At 47.2% G+C, this 19892-nt stretch overlaps 1 protein-coding gene across 9 annotated transcripts in view; it reads right to left on the bottom strand.

Moving 5' to 3' along the window:
• The window catches only part of SEPT11 (septin 11), a 135533-nt gene that overhangs the window by 78952 nt on the left and 36689 nt on the right, over nt 1–19892 (bottom strand). For 6 of the 9 annotated variants that reach the window (XR_002346719.1, XM_005666781.3, XM_005666782.3 and 3 more), the window contains exon 1: nt 11847–12029. Coding sequence is in view for 6 of the 9 variants with exons in the window: in XM_005666781.3 (XP_005666838.1) it covers nt 11847–11873 (27 nt within the window). In the remaining 3 variants the exon portion in view is untranslated. Of the gene's footprint in view, nt 1–11846; nt 12063–14781; nt 14915–19892 lie in introns of those variants that run through there. The other 3 variants (XM_021101474.1, XM_021101476.1, XM_003129096.6) reach the window with 2 other exon arrangements.

Raw genomic sequence — 19892 nt, 5'->3', positions numbered from 1 at the left:
GAATACATTTCTTTTTTTTTTTTTCCTTTAGGGCCACCTGCAGCCTATGAAGGTTCCCAGGCCAGGGGTCGAATCGGAGCTACAGCTGCCGGCCCACGCCACAGCAACACAGGATCCGAGCCGCATCTGCAACCTACACCACAGCTCACAGCAACACCGGATCCTTAACCCACTGAGCGAGGCCAGGGATCGAACCTGCAACCTCATGGTTCCTAGTCAGGTTCGTTTCCGCTGCACCACGACGGGAACACCCAAAAGAATAAATTTCTAATGGTAGCCTAGGAAGTAAGAAAGTTGAGGTTATCTTTCTAACACTCCTCAAATTACATTAGGGAAGGGAAGGGAAATAAAATGGGCCCTACTCCTCTGAATTCTAAACCAAGTTCCTGTGCTCATTACCCCAGAGAAAGGTGGGGGGCTCACCTGTAGTTAGAAGAGCCTGACAAGACCCCCCGTCCCCCAATCATGGAAGCTGCATTTTATCTGAGTCTCCGGCTTTTCCCTAAAGTAAACTGCAGACTTCTTAAGGGCATGAGCTAAACCTTATACTTAGGTATTTCCAAAGAAATTGGATCACAAAGCTACAAATATATTAGACCCTCAAATACCCGGTGGGTTGATGACACACCATCAGGAATGAGGCTGCAAGTGGTTGAGACGCAAGGGAGAAATGACAAACATAACTTGGTGATTCACCCAGGAATCCAAGCCATATTCCAAGATTTTTGAACCTTAATGACAGGAAGTTCCATCTGACAAAAACAGTAACAACAACAAAACAAGAGTTTTGGTTCTGGCATGGCTGGGTGAGACAGTGAGAAGGCATAAGCTTTTGACATCTTCACTCATGAGTGGTGCTGGCCAGGGTTCAATGGTTGTGGACTTAATGAAATAGGGAAACAGGAAAAGCCTTTGAGGAGTAAGAATACGAGTTCTTCGAGAAAGGAGATTTGTAATATTTAGCGGTATCCCTAACTCCCCAATATCCCATATAAATGTGTGTTACAGAAAGTCCTTTGGCTCTGACTGGGTTATAAAATCCAATAAAAGCCAGCTTTGGAATGGCAGCTGGTAACACCAAATTAATTATCAGTCATTTCGATGGCTGAAACCTTATCTTAATTAATTTGATGTTCAGCCTTAAGTTCATAAACTACCTTAGAATTCTGGTGTCTGAACGGGGCAAATTTGATTACCAGCAACTGAAAGACTTCTTTAGAGGGCTCAGAGATAAAACTGTGCTTCAGGACCATCCAACATTTCCTGGGGAGATTAAGAGGTTGATTAAGGATAGGAAAAGGCTTTGAAAACAGAGATATATAACAGGTAAACAATCAAATCATTCCTACAGGTGAGGTATAGTCTTAGCCTACCCCCTCACACAAAAAAGTCAAACTTCATCTCAGCACAGGCGCAAAGGTGACCAATCGGGGGAGAACTGGAGAATGGATCAGCTTGGCTTCTGTGGTTTCTAGGCATCTCTACTACCGCACCAGAGACTGCCTCTGGACGAGGCTCAGACAAAGAGGGGACTCGAACAAGAACTCTCAGGCAGATGCGTAAATTAATCTGGGCCCTTGAAACTACTCCATATTAGTTAACTAAAAGTGCTTGCAAGAATTGGTACCTCGGAGTTCCCACTGTGGCTCAGCGGTAACAAACCTGACTAGTATCCATGAGGACTCGGGTTCCATCCCTGATCTTGCTCAGCGGGTGGCTGCGGCTGTGTGTGTAGGGCAGCCGCTGTGGCTCCGATTCGACCCCTAACCTGGGAACTTCCATATGCTGCAGGGGTGGCCCTAAAAAAAAAGACAAAAAAAAAATTGGTACCTCATTTTCCCAATCTATGTGGACAGGGTAAGCCCCCACATTGCTCTTTTTCAAAGAGTTTTAAGCTTGCCCAAGTCACGAGCACACGCCTTCCCTCATATGCTCTTTAACGAGCTTCTGGATGATATAACATGTACTTAACTTGAAACTGGTATGTTAAACAAGTCACAGAACAAACCAGGCCCCACACACTCAAATACAGGCACTTGCATACTGAGAGTGTGAGAATTCGATGGATCCAGCTTTTGGTTGTTGTTGTTTTCTGAGTCTCGTTTTTACAGCAGTATGAAGTCTGTCCTCCAGTAAATAGTAAAAACCTTATAAAAGACCAGTTTGTTCTGAACATATTTTTTGGATGTCCAGAGTAATTTGGTATCTTAGGAAAGTAACATTCATGGTCCCTCATTGGCATACAGCAAAAGAAGAGCCCCAAACGAGGAAACAGGGTGTTGTCACCTAGGTTTCCCCAGCATGCAGGGGCCTGAGACAAAGGCTACGAGCATGCAGCTATTTTGAAAAGTGACCAGAAGGCCAGAGGGGGACTAGCCTAGTTTAACAGGGAAATAGGAAAGCCATCCTAAAGGATATACATATGGAGCCAAAGAAAGGTGGACCCTCTGAAGAGCCAGATCAATGGTGCCTCAGAATTATCCAACATGAAGTTCCCATCGTGGCTCAGCAGAAATGAATCTGACTGGCATCCATAAGGATTCAGGTTCAATCCCTGGCTTCAAACAATGGGTTAAGGATCTGGTGTTGCCTGAGCTGTGGTGTAGGTCACAGATGTGGCTCAGATCTGGCATTACTGTGGCTGTAGTATAGGCCAGCAGCTACAGCTCTGATTCAATCCTTGGCCTGGGAACCTTGAAATGCCTGAGGTTCGGCCCTAAAACAAACAAACAAAAAAGAACTGTCCAACTTAGCGACAAAAGGGAGAAGTACTTCTCCATCGGTGTCTACGCCCCAGCAGGGTGGGCCCGGGGAATGGTGCTCCCCTGCACACCCAGACTCGGAGAGGGTCAGAATGGCTAAGCAGAACTCAAGTGGCTACGGCAGAGAAGCTGGGGCAGAACACTATAGAGATGAGGTCTATGCCTGCCAGAGGTCCGCCCCGCACAGCTGGAATAAAACAGTGGCCTGAGAGGAGATGGGCAAGCACCTGTTCCATCCAACTGACCCAAAGGGCCACTCTGCACTCCTTCAGTCTCTTACTAGGGGCTGTGGGCGTGCCCGGCTCAGTCCCGTCCCTTGCGCGTGGCAGGGTGGGCTAGGAGGGCATGGACGCGGTCAAGGCTGTCAGAACATATTGCCCTCAGGAATGAGGTTTTTTCAAACACTCACAACTCCAATTGATCATTCATTCCTCTTTATTAAAAAAAAAAAAAAAAAAAAAAAACTACCTTAAAGGTGGAGGGAGGGGTGGAACACTAAGGGGGGGACTCCCAGGTGTGGTGAGCATTGCTGCTGAGACTCAAAACTGAAAAGTCACCCTAACCTGCTTTGCTGAATGGACGCTTCAAGGAGGGGGTGTGTTTGGCTAGAAAAGGTGTGCCCTGACTAGAAAAAGGGAAGAGGTAGCGGGGAGCATTAGCCTCTGATGCCAAAGGGGGTGGGGGGGTGGCCATGCTGCTTTGAGCCCCGTCTTTGGTATACAGTAGTTATTATTTCAGTATTTGTTTCCCTTTTATGGAGGATGAGTGTTTCATGCATCACTGTAAGCACCTAACTCATTTAATCCTGGAAACCTCTGAGGAAGAAACTGTAATTACGTTACAGATGAGGAATGGGAGCTGCACAGGGTAACTTGCCTAAGGTCACAAAGGCGGTCAGATGGCAGAGCTGATACCCTGGAACCCCAGCAGTCAGGCTCTGGCACCCACTTTCTCAACCAAAGGCCAATAGACAGTCCTCGGTCCCTATCTGTGGGACCCCATCCCTATCTGCGGGACCCCATGCCTGTGGGGACCCTATGTCTATCTGCGGGACCCCATCTGTATATGTGGGACCCCATCCCTATCTGCAGGGACCCCACCCCTATCTGCAGGGACCACATCAGCAGGTGATTGAATCCAGATGCAGAGCGGCAACTATCCAGGGTCATTTTATATAAGGGACGTGAGCGTCCGCAGATTTTGGCATCCACGGGGTCGGAGAACCAACCCCTGTGAATACCAAGGGACGACTGTCCTACTACCTCTCGGTACAGAGAAAAAGCACAGAAAAGCATGGTGTCATAGATGCAGCTGCATTTCGGAACAGACGGGCTGGGAAAGGACTGATTTGGAAACATCCTAAGGGAAAACATTCTATCAAGCAGCTGGAAGTCCTAATGGCCTCAAAACCATGTCCCAGAGAGTAGTCCCAGAGCCGGGGCCACCAGAGAGCAGCACAGAAGGTCTTTGAGAAGGTCACCACCCATCCCTTATTTGGTGCTATGGGAAGCTCATCATGCTAGAATAGGACTAATCACACTTCACCTTCAATTCATGCAGACTCCTTAACACACAGAGATACTCTTTCTCCCGCTCTCATCATGCTACCATGTCCAGCTGGAATCAGAGTAGGATAAACAGACTGAGAAAAATCACTACGGACGGGAGACAACATCGCACAATAATAAAGACTCATGGCTCTACAGCAGATGCCCTGACTAGGAAGGCCTGGGGAACTCCTAGTATTCAACACAATGACGGGCCCTCTCCAGGGGAGCATTTACGTCCCCAGACCCTCAAGATCGGCCAAGAGACTGGCAGAGCCACTCTCTGCAGAAGGATCAGCCATCTCCAGCCTGCTGAATTTAACAGCGACCATTTGTTTTAGCCAACGAAGTTCACATGGAAGTGACCCATCCAAGAGCTTGAAGAGTCAATTCAGACTTGAGCAAGACTTTTTTTTCTGTGCCCTTGGCATGCATGTGAAAGCTCCCGAGCCAGGGATCAAATCCATGCCACTATAGCGACAATGCCGGAAACTTAATCCACTGTGCCACAAGAGAACACCACAGCATGACTTTTTCCTCTGCCACCATAGTGGCAATGCCCAAAGAAAGGAGAGGGCCCTCCCTCAGCCTGGGTCCCAGGGCCAGTTTGGCATGGAGCAGATCTCAGGGGATGAAGCAGACAAGGACCCTACGTGAGAAGGACACCTTTGCTGGGTAATCCACCACATCTTGAGACCCACTGGGATCTGGTCTCTTCCCACCCTGGATGCTGATGACCCGGCCGCACTAGGTTTCCTTACGAGACTATGCTCACCTCAGAGCTTTGCACATGCTGTTCCCTTGGCTTGAAACACTTTTCTCCCGCCAGAGTCCCACCTTGCATTCCATACTAAGCCCCAGTGCTGACTCATCCTTCAGAGAAATTTGATGAGAGCAGCAGGGATGGCATCTCAAGGACATCATAACCTCAGCACCTGTGCAAAGAAAGTGTGCCCAGAGTATCTGATAAAGTGGACGGAATAAGAAGTCAAGAATGGCCACTGGTGTGTTAGGGTGTTGAGAGTTGTTGTTGTTTTTTTTTTTTCCCACATTTCTAACCTATCTTATATTATTGCAATTCTACTCTCCAAGAAGAAGAATTAGAAAGCAAGAAAATCATAAATACTTCCCAAAAGAATGTTACTTAAGCTTAATGTTACTTAATGTTTCAAAAGCAGGACTACCTGCTGTGGCCCAGCAGTAACAAACTTGACTAGTAGTATCCATGAGGAAGCGGTTTGATCCTCCGCCTTGCTCAGTGGGTTAAGTATCCAGTCTTGCTGGGGTGTAGGGCGCAGCCGTGGCTTGGATCCCACGTTGCTGTGGCAGCTGCAGCTCCTAGTCAACCCCTGGCCTGGGAACTTCCATATACTGCAAGTGCGGCTCTAAAAAGCAAAAAGAAAAAAAAAAATTATCAAAAGCAGGTACATTTTATGTTATGTATATTTTTAGAATAATTTTTAAAAGTGAAAAAGGGGGAGGGCAGGAACCTTGCTGGGTACCAAAGATGTTCTTTTAGAGCATGAAGCCTCCCCCACCTCTGCCCGGCCCCTCGGTCCACACACACACTCCACTGCCCCCAACTAGTGTGGCAGGTGGACAGAATTTGTCCACACAAGTTGACTTCCTGCATCCTTGGGCTTGAGTGCCACAGGCCCAATCACTGGCACAGATCCTGAAAAGGTGGCTCCAAAGCCTCAGCTCTGGTCGTATCAGGCAGCAGACTCCTGATCTCTACCTCAGCCAGGCCTGAGACAAAGCAAACTTGATTTTAGATCACCAGCAAATTATTTTACCTCTTATTTCATTTATTTATTTTGCTTTTTAGGGCCCACCCTTGGCATATGTAAGTTCCCAGGCTAGGAGTCTAATCGGAGCTACAGCTGCAGGCCCACACCACAGCCACAGCCACACCAGATCCAAGCCACATCTGCAACCTACACCACAGCTCACGGCAACACCGGATCCTTAACCCACCAAGCAAGGCCGGGGATTGAACCCATGTCCTCACAGATACTAGTCGGGCTCGTTACCATTGAACCACAACAGGAACTTCCCCAATTCTTTTTAAAAGCCCATCTATTTCACCTTAGCCCAAGTCTGGTTTTTTGGGGGGTTTTTTGTTTTGTTTTTTTGTTCAACAGCAGAGCATTGATGGGCTGCCAGCAGGCCAGAGTGGGCAGGAGAGGTACTGTTTAGCTGGAAGGGGGTTTTCTGTCAATCTGGATTAAAACAAACAAACTAAAAAAACCAAAACAAAGGGTATCAATTATATTGTAAAGTAGTTCTCCTTGGGAAAAGGATAGAAGCTTTAGATCTATGGGGTCTTTGTTTAAATAAATAATGGTTCAGCTTGGCTGACCCTGGTTCAGAGTGTCTAGCCAAGGCTAGGAAAGACAGTCCCCAATAAACAATAAAATCCAAGAGCAGCCTCTACCTCCCCTACCCCCACCCCCACCCAAGTTTAAAGTCCTATAAAGACAAAGACAAACACAGACACGGAAAACTGGTGATTGTGGTGCTCGGCAGGGAGTCTAAGCCCAAAGATCATTATCAGCTGTGGTGACCCTGGGGCTAAACACTGGAGCTTTTGGTAATCAAAGCAGGCAGTCCAGATCCTTCATTCCTTTGTCTGGACCCAGACAGAGCCTGGCCCCTGTGAAGTCACTAAGCATCCCTTCCCTCCAGTATATGAAAGTCCCAATAGACAGAGTCCACCCAGGCACACAATTTGGTTTATTAGTAGCAGTGTATATGGTATGGGTTGTGCTTGCCGGTATAGACCTCAGAAAGTTGATGCAAATAACAGTCTAAGAGCTCTTCTGTCGGGAGGAAAGGGTATGAGCGGGTTTGGTCTTTTAATCAATTACTTGGGTTGATTTTTCACTGTGATGTGAACACATCATTTTTAAAGAATGTATTTTAACAGACAAAAAAATAATCTACAGCTTTCAAAAGACCTAAAATGCAGGCATTACTAGCCCTCAAACACTTCTTGCCTTCCTTAATACTTGCTTATAGGGCCTTCACGTGTATAATTTATATCACTGACAACTAAAGAGTTCATTTTTAAAAACCTCCCCCTAGACGCCAGGACTTGATCACTGAAATGGCCATGCTTGGGACATTTTTTCAGGTCCAGCCATCTTTCTCCAGGTCCAAGGGCCAGAGCCCTCCACGTGGGGGCCACATCCTCAAGGTGTAGAAATGGCCATTTTACAACAAGGCAAAGTAGCATTTTATTGTCAACCCCCCGGCCCCGGCCCCCGGCCAAAGGCAGACCATATCCTTAAGAAGGGCCTACAATGATCCTCAGATTTAACATCCTTTACCTTCAGTCTAACTGCCGACTCAGCAACAAACACATCATTTCCTTTCTCCCTAAATGGCTTACACACGCCACTGAATCTGTTACTGCAATACACACACGGACACTAGCTTTCTCAGAAAATAAAGCTCCTGCTAAGAAGGAATTTCTCTATTGTCCCCTGCTGGATCTCTGGCGCCTAGAACAGTACCTGGCACATAGGAGGAGCTTAATAAACAGTGTTAAATGTTTTTTGCTTGGGTTTTTTTTTTCCGGGCAGGAAATAGATTTATTAACATAGGACGCTTGTGAGAGACACAAGCAGGCAGGCAAGGAGGCTCTCTAAATGGGTTAATGAATCCATTGGTTTTTAATAAACGGTGTTAAGTGGGTTAATGAACCCATTGGTTTTCCATTCCTTTGGGTACAAAGGATAAAAAGAACACAACTCGTTTCTTAATATTATAGGGGATTCTCTGCCATGGGAAAAGGTAAAACACTTCTGTTAGGGAGGAAGCAGAAAATAATTCTGCACTGGGGAGGAGGCTGAACCAGATGACCTCTCAAGAGTCCCTTTAAACTCCTGGCCCCTATAACTTGAGGAACACCACTCCTTAAGAGAGAGGAGCAGGTACTTAAAGCCTGTTCCCAGGTAGAGTAAATTACCATGCTCTGATTAAAATAAAGATAATAGCTGCCCTGGGACTTGGATGCCAAAGCACTAACTCATCCAAAATGTGGACACATCCCTAGGGGAGAAATGCTCTAGCTAATCATCAGTCTCGCTCTGGAAAGAGCAGACGTGCTTCAGGGTCTTCTCATGGCCAAGTCCAAAAGCCACTCCTGGGAAAATGGAGAAGCGAGGGGTCAAGACTAAGAGGGAAATAAACTGTATCACACCAAACTGAAGCGTCTGGTTCCCAGTCAACAACAAATCCACTTAAGAAATTAGCCTTGAGCCGTTCCCGTTGTGGCCCAGCAGAAACAAATCTGACTAGTAGCCGCGAAGACAGAGGTTCGATCCCCGGCCTCACTCAGTGGGTTAAGGATCCGGCATTGCTGTGAGCTGTGGTGTAGGTCACAGACACGGCTAGCCTTGAATCAACTATACTTTCATTTAAAAACAAAAATAAAAAATTTAAAAATGAAATTAGCCTTGAAGTTAAAATGGGGATACTACATATAACCACTTCATAAAACAGAAAATATATATATAAGGATTTCTGCCCAGTAAAACTTCATATCCCTACCTGGGATATCACACTAATATGTTCAAGTCCAAGAATGTCCATCTAAAATTGGGGGCAAGTTATTCTGATTGAACTTTTCTTCAATCTGAACAGGAGAGGCAGTTTGAGAGTTCTCTTACGGTGCAGTGGTTAAGGATCAGCAACTTGGGTCACTGCCATGGAGTAGTGTTTGATCCCCGGCCTGGGAACTTCTGACTGCTGGCCAGAAAACAAACAAACCAAAAAGAGAGAGAGAGAGAGGCATAGTTTGTAGGGAGAGGAGATGTGTTCCTGTTTTCCTAAATAACTTTTTTTTTTTTTCCTTTTAGGGCTGTGTCTGTGGCATACCCAAGTTCCCAGGCTAGAGGAAGCCACAGCTGCTGGCCTATCCAAAGCCACAGCAATACAGGATGTGAGCCACCTCTGCGACCTACACCACAGCTCACAGCAACGCTAGATCCTTAACCCACCGAGAGAGGCCAGGGATTGAACCCACAACCTCATGGATACTCTTCGGGTTCCCCAACCTGCTGAGCCACAAGAGGAACTCCCCTAAACGGCTTTTTTTAAAAATCTAATTCTAAAGGAGTAACTAGGGAAACTCCATTCACAAAACAGCTGTGTGATGAGTCTTTTCTCTCAACATTCCCTCCCTTTCTTTTGTTCAAATCACAGAATAGATAAGGGAAAAGGAGGAGCAGTGAATTCTAAAACTGAAGGATTCAGTGTAGAGGCCTTGGGGCAGGGTTTGGAGAATCTTCTGCATTCACTGGAGTTGCTTTGAAGACCTAATTGCAAACACTAAGCTTAACACAGTAACCAAATGAACCAAAGTGAAATTCCTTGGAAACTGCATGAAAAGACTTTTTAACTTTGTAGTCAATGCCTGATCACCCCCCCACCACAACTCAGTCCAAAAAAAAAAAGTCTTCTGCTTTCAATCTGTAAGTAATTTAATCTTAATTCTAGTGACAATAGGGAATGTGCAGAGACAGCAGTTACCTCCTCTGAAGACAAACGCTCTGTAAAATCGCCTCTAGTTTTTGAATGAGAGAGGTCTTACACAAAAATTCTGTGGGATTAAGCTCACATCTGGTTGGCAGACCTGGTGTTGGATATGATTATGGCCACACAACTAAATCTTAAATCCACATGCTGTTCCTATTTAAGTGACATACATGAACTAACGAATTTATAGAAAATGTGCAGCAAATTATTTCGTCCAACTCCCCCATGCCTCAAGAATGCACCAGCAATAGGTGTTATTGAAAGACACCCCCTACACATTCACAAAGAGGGAACATTTGCATTCCTAGCCACTGTCCACTCGTCTAAAGCAGACATTGCTGTTTTAGTTACCTGAATCCATGCTCTGGAAGTGTGTGTGTTGGGGAAGGGGGTGGGTAATTTAACCAGAATAACTTGACTTCTCGGGGCTTCAATTTTCTCACCAGAAAAATAAAGGGATCACCCCAGAGACTATGCAAATTCCCTCAGTAATAACAATCTATGACCACTAATTATCAAGAGGAGACCTGAATTCTTACGAGTATGTCATTAAATATTAGCGCTGGAAATGCCTAAAGATCCTCGGTTACACTTCCATGTGCCCGATGCACATTTTACTGACGGTGGAGAATGTCTCTGAAAACATCGCGGCAGCTCAACCACCAAACCGGGTTGGAACACGCAGAGGGACCCGCGAAATGACGAGGGGGAGAGGGGGAACAAAAAGCGAGTCTATCTAGGGGAGGAGTTGGAAGAACAGCCGGGAGTCTGAAAGCACAGTCTTGCATTTTTGCCTTTCTGGGCTTTCAGAGCTTCCAGTATCTCCGCGAGACTTTGGTCTGCACCTACAAAATCTCTCAAAGCCACCACCTGCAGCTACGCAGCGGAGGGAAGGGGAAGAGGAGGAAAGGGAGCCCACAACGCCCGTGGGGCGAAAGTGGACTCTGAACTGTGACCAAGAAAGGGGGAAAAAGAAAGAAAGAGGACTCCGCCTTTCCCACCCGGCTCTGCTCCTTTCAGTTAAAAAAGGATCAGTGAAAATGGAAAGGCCGCCGCCGCCCCTTCCCTCGGCCTTTCACCCGGGGATGCGGAGCCGGGACTGAAACCGCACCCTCCAAGTCCCGCCGCCCTCGAGCCGGGTCCCGAGTCGCCAAAGGAGCCTCGCACCCCAGGAGATGCGGCCCTTGCCCCGCCAGCAAACTTGGGGGCTAAGCATTCCCCTCCCTCGTCCGCTCCCTCGCCCCGGGCCGGGGGACCCGATTCTCCACGCACTCGCCCTCCCTTCCTCTTCCTCGCGTGCCCGCCTCCCCGGCCCGCCGCCCCCGGCCTTCCAACCGCAGAGCATTTTTCAGACTTCCACCCACCCCGACAAGGGGGCCCTTTGAAAACTTTGTGTTTGTATCTAGGGCTTTTGTCCACATCCTGGGCAGGGCCCGGTCACCCGGGTGGGTGCCCGAGGGTGTCCGGGATCTCACAATGCACTGGGGAAGCCACCACCGAAATCCCACCCCTTCATTTCTGACTCGCTTCTACAACCGTGTGAAACGGCGCTTGGGCTAACAGTTCCCACGCCCAGGTCGCCCCTCGGCGTGGGGGAGCCAGGAGGAAACCCCCGCAACCGGCCCCTTTCTCGGCTGTCACGAGGGAAAAGATGTGCGCAGGGAGAGGGAGGCGGCTGAGAAGCACTGTTGCTAAAAGGATCCTTTTAAAGGGAAAAATGGGAAGAGGGGTCCTTTTTCCCCCACGTCTCCGGAATCGGGGCGCGACGAGGTGATACACTGTTGCATCACATAGTAGCCAAGCCTCTAGGCTCCTCGTCCTTCCTTCAGCCCCAGACGCGCGCCCAAATTCATGCACACACCCACAGCCACCGCCGCCGCCGTCCCGAGCCCCCGCCCTGGTCCCCGGTAGTCCCCGCCAGCACCCGCCCTCAAGAGCACTCCCCAACGCCGGAGAAGCGGCGGGCATGGGAAGCGAGGGCCCCAGCACTCACAGACGGTCTCCCCACCGCCACGGCCATCGCGGCTGCGGCTCCGGCTGCGCCCGGGTGCTCTCCGCCAACACAGGCTGCTGCTTGGACTCCGGCTCTGGCTCTCCTCCTCCGCGCCTCCCTCGCGGCTGCGCTCTACTAGCGCCCGGCTCCCGCGCGCAGCCAGTTGCATCTGCTCCCCCCACGCTGCCGCCCCTCCTGCTTTATTAGAGCAACATGGCCACCCGCCTGGAAGGGACCATTTGCTTCCCCAGGAAGGGGTGTGAGCCTAAGCGCCCGGGCTGAGGCGGTGGGAGGGAGAATGGTGGGCGGGCCTCTAGCCTTGGTCAGTCGGCTCAGGCCGCAGGGCTCGCACTACCCGAATGTAGCGGTCGGCCCCGAAATGACCCTCTCCGGTGCCACCGAGAGCTCTCAGCCTTGCGCCTGCCGCAGCCACCCCCCCGTTGCACCACGTGCTAGAGTCCGAGTAAAAAACCTGGGCGAGGAGGTCCCGGCCCCGGGTCTCGCCACGCGCTTCGCGGAGCCGGCTGCTGGAGCGGCTGCGGAGAGGGGGACCGAACACTGGCGCGAGGCAGGTCTCCCGGGACAGTGGAAAGTTAGCCCCGGGCATGCACGCCCCACCCGGAGGAACCGGCTTGGAAAGGGTGCGGGCCACTGGGGAGAGCGGCGGGCGGCCAAGGTGGGGCTGGGCGTAGAGGTGCCCTCTCAACAATTCTAGTCTTCCTTAGGGAGACAGTAAAAGGCAGGCAGCTGGAAGCTGTCACTGTGGCATGCGGCCGGGTAGGTGACTGCGGGCGGCGAGGAAGAGGCCGTAGTAGTTGCTGCTGAGGACGACTAACCACCGCCAGCTGGAGAGGAAGAAAAGGACGCCCCCGCTGGAGAATTGGAGCAGCTGTTGACTGCCCTAGAGCGTGGGGGCCGAGGCCTCCCCGGGGTGTAATGAGAGAGCTGGGCACAAGGGAGAGCTCAGCCGACCTTTTTTTGATCACTGGAGACTGACCCGACCTCCTGGAGGCAGGCGCGCTGGGCAGCTGCTGGGGGGGCGCTGCGACGGCGCCAGGCGGGTGACCCTAGAGTCTAGGGGTGCGACTCTAAGCGCGTGGGACTGGGAAGCTGCTCCTCGGTGGGGTAGGATATTTTTTTAGCCGCTGTTGGGGCGTCGCTGCTTGTCTATGTTGCGGGCAGAATGGCAGGGTAGGGTCCTGGTGCCTGCGGGGTGGAGATTCCTGGGGCCCGGGAGCAGGGATGGCGGGCAAGACAACAAGGGGATTGAGGATAGCGACCGGTCGGGGGCAGGGAACCAGTCGGATCCAAAGAGTGGTGAGGCAAAGACGGGCTGTTATCAGGCCACCGGATTGCGCCCTTGGGGAAAACCCAGGCCTATTGAATTAGGTGAAAGACAAACCACCTTTTTAGACTGGGGCGCCGCAGAGTCTGACTTGAGAGCGCTCAGGTTGCTCGGGGCCTTGTGTCTGCCGCTGCTGCTCTCTCTGCCCGCGATGGGCCAGAGGATTCAAACGCGCTGCGCCGCCTTTGGCTAAGGGTGAGTGGGCTCTGGGAGTGCATTCCGCTGCTGCGAGGTAGACGCAGGGTTGCCCCGGAAGGGGTCGAGGGTTCAAAGCCACCCAGACTGAACTCCACCCACAGGACGCTGGTGAGACCGCCAGGAATGAGAATACGGTGAAAGCACTCACAGTGAAAGAGAGATGAGGGGCTCTGAATAGGGACCACTCCAGTGTGAGGGCGAGCCCTGACTTGCAGAGCACTAACCTCCAGTCTTGACCAATTTCTACCCCTAAACTTCCAATCTTTTGAAGACAGGGACCACCATTTTATGTCAAGCTTAGCTTCAGCACCCGGCTCTCGTCGAGCTAGTATTACCACATGCACGGGTGCTATGCAAAGGGATGGGGAAGAAATACTTGGATCTGAGCTGTCTGTATATGGCCATTTTGTTCCTTCCCCCAGACCGAGGACTAGGCAGCAGCACTGCCCATGGACAAGAGGTCTTAAGTAAACCTCATGAAAAGACAGCTCCACTGTCTGCCAACCAGATGTAAGGGCAATTGTAAACCAGCTCCCCATTTGGTGTTATATTGAACAAACCAGACTGCAGGATTCAATGAATTGCTTTTAATTTTATTTACTTTCTTTGTTTGCAAGTGCTGATGTGGAAAAGAGCTGATTCGTTTATAAGAATGTGAACTCCCTTGTTGGTAGGTTAGTTTATTCTCATCACCGAAGCTTCAAGTCACTTCTTCCACCATCTCATCTGTTTGAGGAAACCCTTTTAGGATGATATCATCAGTTTATCCAGCTTCTGCCTAAATGTTTTCATTGACTAGGAGCAATATCTTAAATCCCCCCCCCCCCGTTTTTTTGGGGCAGATAGGCATTAACTTTCAATGAAGAAAGGCCATTTCAGAATATCAGTTCTCATTCTGAAGTTATTCAAATATCATTCTACAACCCCACTGCCTAGATTCAGACTCCTGGCTTCACCTCTTCATATCTGCGCGACCTTGGGCAAATTACTTAACCTTTCAGTGCTTCACTTTTCTCAAGACCTGTTTAGTAATAGTTCCTCCCTAATAGAGGAGCTAAGGGATTAGATTACCTTTTAAATCATGTCCAACAGTGTGCTAGGAGTTAAAATATGTTTAAATAAGGATGCCTCTCTGACTCGTAACCAGTACAGTCTGCTGGAAGACAGATGTGAAAACAACTCTGATAAGTCAAATCCTAGAAAAGCTCTATGAATTAGGGGATTTGAAAGTACAGTAGAAGGAGCTCTTCACTTTGCCTGAAAGAACAGGAAAGGCTTCATCAAAGAGGTGGAGGAGGCAGGGAGAGCAAGGAAGACATTCCAAACCAGGGAACAGAAGGAGCCAGGACTGCATGGTTTCAAGGGTGATGATGCTATGGGAAGGATTGGTACCTGGGCATCGCTAGTATGTAGGAGCCTTAGAGGGAGCCTAGTAGAGTGGGGAGAACGCAGCACTTCGCTCCAGATGATCACTTATCAGCTTTGCAACATCAAGCATGTTCGCCTTTCTTCATCTCATTTTTTCCTGTTGCAAAATAGGGTAGAAACAGTGAGTCCTGGTGAAAGATATCCATGTTCCTGCCCCGAGGAGAGCCTGAAATGAAAGGGCTCTCTTCCCCTTAGGTTCAGTCCATTGGATTCAGGCAATGGGGAGCAACCGCACCACACCAAAGGAGTCTGGGAATTTATTTCCTCAGGCCCCTTGCCATGACATGACTACATCTGAAGGTCACAGCTCCTGAGGTTATTCTACAGTAACCTAGGGTAAACCCCTTGGGGTTTCTCTTCATTTTGCCCATACCTTCGCCAATTGTCTTTTTATTAAACTCTGCTCAAATTACCCAATAGGAATGTACCATCTCAACCTTAACAGATTCAGTCCTTCAGAGAATTTCTTCAGTTAACTGAGACAACAGAGGTAGGCTATTATTAGAGTGACCTATACTTACTGTCCAAACTGAGAAGCTTTTGAGACTGAAAAAGACCACTGGTGCTATATTAATAACTACTCTAGGACAATAGGCAAAAACCAGGACTTACAGTCACCCTGGCTATTATTACAAGTTACTGAGAGGTGATCATACTAATACACATCTTTTACTAGACTCTGAGTGTCTCAAGGCAAGAGTGCTTATCAGTGTTTCACAAAGTCTGATATATTCAGTAAATATTGGGCAGCATTGGAATGGAGATGAGGCTAGGGGCTAGGCTTCAAAAACCCTTTATTGCCACGCTAAGGATTTTGAACTTGATCCTGTGGGCAATGAAGAGCCAAGGAGATTAAGCATAGAAGTGGCATCATGTTTGCATTTTATTTATTTATTTATTTATTTATTTTTGTCTTTTTGCTATTTCTTGGGCTGCTCCCGTGGCATATGGAGGTTCCCAGGCTAGGGGTCTAATCGGAGCTGTAGCCACAGGCCTACGCCAGAGCCACAGCAACGCGGGATCCCAGCCGCGTCTGCAACCTACACCACAGCTCACGGCAATGCCGGATCATTAACCCACTGAGCAAGGGCAGGGACCGAACCCGCAACCTCATGGTTCCTAGTCAGATTCGTTAACCACTGCGCCACAAAGGGAACTCCTATGTTTGCATTTTAGAAAAGATTTTTACTGCATATTTGACTTTATTAGTCATGCCAGGTCTATTCCCTTTTTAATGGAACCCCAATTTGTTTGGGGAGATTTTCCAATGTATGTTCCACCTTGATGGAAAGTAAATGCCTCTACAAAAGAGGTTCCTCAAGTTGCTTTCCATCAAATCCTTCTTTTACCATGAAAGTACATCCAAGAGAGCCTTTGCTCTAAGCTTGGCCAATCAGACACTGAAGTTTGAATCTTAAGTCAAGTGACTCAAACCAACAGAACAAATGGTTAGGGTTTATGCATTCCATCATCTATTTTTATTTTGTAATTTATCTAAAGCTTGTCTCTGTGACTTGGAATCAAAAACTCTAACACAACGGAATTCCCATCATGGTGCAGTGGTTAACGAATCCAACTAGGAACCATGAGCTTGCGGGTTTGATCCCTGCCCTTGCTCAGTGGGTTAAGGATCCGGCGTTGCCGTGAGTGAGCTGTGGTGTAGGTCAAAGATGCAGCTCAGATCCCACGTTGCTGTAGCTCCGACATAGGCCGGTGGCTATAGCTCCGATTGGACCCCTAGCCTGGGAACCTCCATGTGCCACAGGAGCAGCCCTAGAAAAGGTAAAAAGATTAAAAAAAAAAAAAAGTTAGAAGCTATTGCCACTTTCATTTCAGACACTTAACCCACAACAGATCCCGAACCCCTCCTGGAACCCAATGTATAAAGATGTTCTAATATTTTAAAACACAACCAGATTGGAGAGGAGAAAGTAAAATCATCTCTATTCACATGAACTTACATATGGGAAGTCCTAAGGAATCCACTAAAGAATCATTAGAACTAATAAATGAGTTCAACAAGATTGTATTGATACAAAGTCAGTACAGAAAAGCCAGTTCTTTTTCTACACACTGGCAATGAACAATCCAAAAATGAAATTAAGAAAAAACAACTTCAGGACTTCCCTTGTGACTCAGTGGGTTAAGGATCTGGCACTGTCACTGCTGTGGCTCTGGTTAGAGCTGTGGCATGGGTTTGATCCCTGGGCCAGGAACTTCTGCATGCCATGGGTGGTGGTGGGGGACCCAAACAAGAAAACAATTTCATTTATAATAACAAAAAGAAATAGGAGTTCCCGCTGTGGCAGAACAGATTAATGATCCAACTTGTCTTTGTGGAGGCACCAGTTCGATCCCTGGTCTGGTACAGTGGGTTAAGGATCCAGAGTTGCTACAGCTGTGGCATAGGTCATGGCTCTGGCTTGGATTCAGCCCTTGGCTTGAGACCCTCCATATGCTGCTAGTGCAACCAAAAAAGGAGAAAAAAAAAAATCAAAAAGTTACTTAGGAATAAACTTTAAAAAAAAAAAGTATAAAATGCTAAAAAACATCACTGGAAGAAATTGTTTTAGTCTGAGTAAATGGAAAAGCATCTTATGTTCATGGATTAGAAGACTTATTCATTGATGCCATCCCCAAATTGATCAACGGATTCATCACAATCCCTATCAGAATCCTAGCTGGCTTATTTATAGAATACAATCTGATTCTAAAATTTATGTAAAAATTGGGACCCAGAATAGCCAAAACGTGGACTCTCAGTTCCATGTTTCAAATTTTCCTACAAAGCAACAGTAATTAAGACTGTGGTACTGCCATAAGGATAGACATAAAGATCAATGGAATTGAATTGGCCAGAAATAAACCCAAATGTCTGTGGGCAACTGGACAAGGATATTCAATGGGAAAAGAATAATCTTTTTAACGAATGGTAGACAACTACCTGGGCAGATGCAATAGAATAAATTCAGACCTACCACACACAAAAATTATTTCAAGGAGTTCCCGTCATGACTCAGTGGTTAACGAATCCAACTAGGAACCATGAGCTTGCGGGTTTGATCCCTGCCCTTGCTCAGTGGGTTAAGGATCCGGCGTTGCCGTGAGTGAGCTGTGGTGTAGGTCGCAGACGCAGCTCAGATCCCGCATTGCTGTGGCTCTGGCGTAGGCCAGTGGCTCCAGCTCCCATTAGACCCTTAGCCTGGGAATCTCCATATGCCGCAGGAACGGCCCTAGAAAAGGCAAAAAGACAAAAAAAATAAATAAATAAAATTTATTATAGTGACATATAGGGTTCCAGCTCTTCTGTTCTCTGCCAACTGTAAGTGTATTCAATATATTTTTAAATTTTTAGTCATTCTAGTAGTTTGTGATTTTAATTTGCATTTCTCCAGTATCTAATGGCTTTGAGAATTTTTCATTTGCTTATTTGCCATCCGTATACTGCCTTTGGTCATGTGAGCTTTTTGCCTGATTTTTAAACTGGGTCATTTTATTATTATTTATTCTTATAGACACTCAACATGTTTTACACATATTTCTCTCTGTCTAGAGTTGATCTTTCATCTTCCTAATTACAGAATTTTTTTTTAAGAGCAGAGATTTTTATTTGATGGAGTATAACATTGATTTTTTTTAATGGAGTGTGCTTTTGGTGTCTAAGCAATTTGTGTCAAACCTTTGTTTTCCTTCTTTTCTTTCTTTCTTTCTTTTTATTTTTTTGGCCCCACGCCACACCAGCAACATACGGAAGTTCATGGGCCAGGGGCCAGGGATCGAATCCAAGCCACAGCTTCACCTCACCACAGCTGCAACAATGTCAGATCCTTAACCCAGTGCACCACAATGGAACTCCTGTTTTTCTTTCAGAAGTCTATAGTTTTAGTTTTTACAGTTAGGTCTGTGATCTAGTTTGAGTTAATTTTTGTCTCCAGTGTGAGATAAGGGTGAAAGTTCATTCTTTCACATATGCAATTTTTCCAGCTTCACATATTAGAAAGATTATCCTTTCTCCACTGAATTGCCTTTGTACCCTAGTCAAAAATTGGTAACACATATACGTGCTTGTCTAGACACTCTGTTAATTGTGTCTACCCTTTTGCCAATACCACACAGCCTTAGTTACTATCGCTTTGTAATAAGCCTTGAAATGAGGCAAAATAAACTCTCCAACTCTATTCTCTTTCGAAATTATTTTGGCTAATCTAGATCCTTTGTCTCTCCATGTGCAATTATAATAAGCTTGTAAAATTATACCAAAAGAGCGTGGTTGGATTTATTTTGGATGGCATTAAACCTATAGATCATGGGGAGAATTAACATCTTAAAACTATGGAATCTGCTAGTCCAAGAACATGGTATAGCACTCCAGTTAATTCCATTGCTTGCTTGCTTTAATATTTTGGAGACTTCGGCATACAGACTTTGCATGTATTTTTTGGTTTTGTTTTCTTATTTTTAAACAGTTTTATTGGAAGAGCATTCACATATCATACAATTTACCCATTTAAAGTGTACAATTTAATGGTTTTGAATACATTTACCAGAGTTCCCATCATGCGCAGTGGAAACGAATCCGACTAGGAACCATGAGGTTGCGGATTCGATCCCTGGCCTTGCTCAGTGGGTTAAGGATCTGGCATTGCCGTGAGCTGTGGTGTAGCTCACAGATACAGCTCAGATCTGGCGCTGCTGTGGCCGTGGTGTAAGCCGGCAGCCGTAGCTCCGATTAGACCCCTAGCCTGGGAATTTCCGTATGCCTCAGTTGCGGCCCTAAAAAAAAAAGCAAAAATTTTTTAAAAATTAAAAAAAAAAAAACCCTGAATATATTTACCACTTCCAGTCTCACATTTTCCTCCATTTGCTCCTTCAGCCTTAGTAGTGGTAATGACTTCTTAATGTTATTAGCTTTGGGGTAACTTACCATCCCTTATTTGTTCTATTTCAGTGCTTCTCAAATTTTAGTATATATGAATCCCTTGGGGATCCTGTTAAAATGCAGTTTTTACAATAAGCAGATCTGGGATGGGGCCCGATAGTGTTTAGTTCCATTAGCCTCTCAAGTGATACTTACA

The sequence above is a fragment of the Sus scrofa genome, chromosome 8 (assembly GCF_000003025.6).
Source record: "Sus scrofa isolate TJ Tabasco breed Duroc chromosome 8, Sscrofa11.1, whole genome shotgun sequence".
NCBI classification, from domain to species: domain Eukaryota; kingdom Metazoa; phylum Chordata; class Mammalia; order Artiodactyla; family Suidae; genus Sus; species Sus scrofa.
This window is presented reverse-complemented; position numbering and strand designations above follow the sequence as displayed.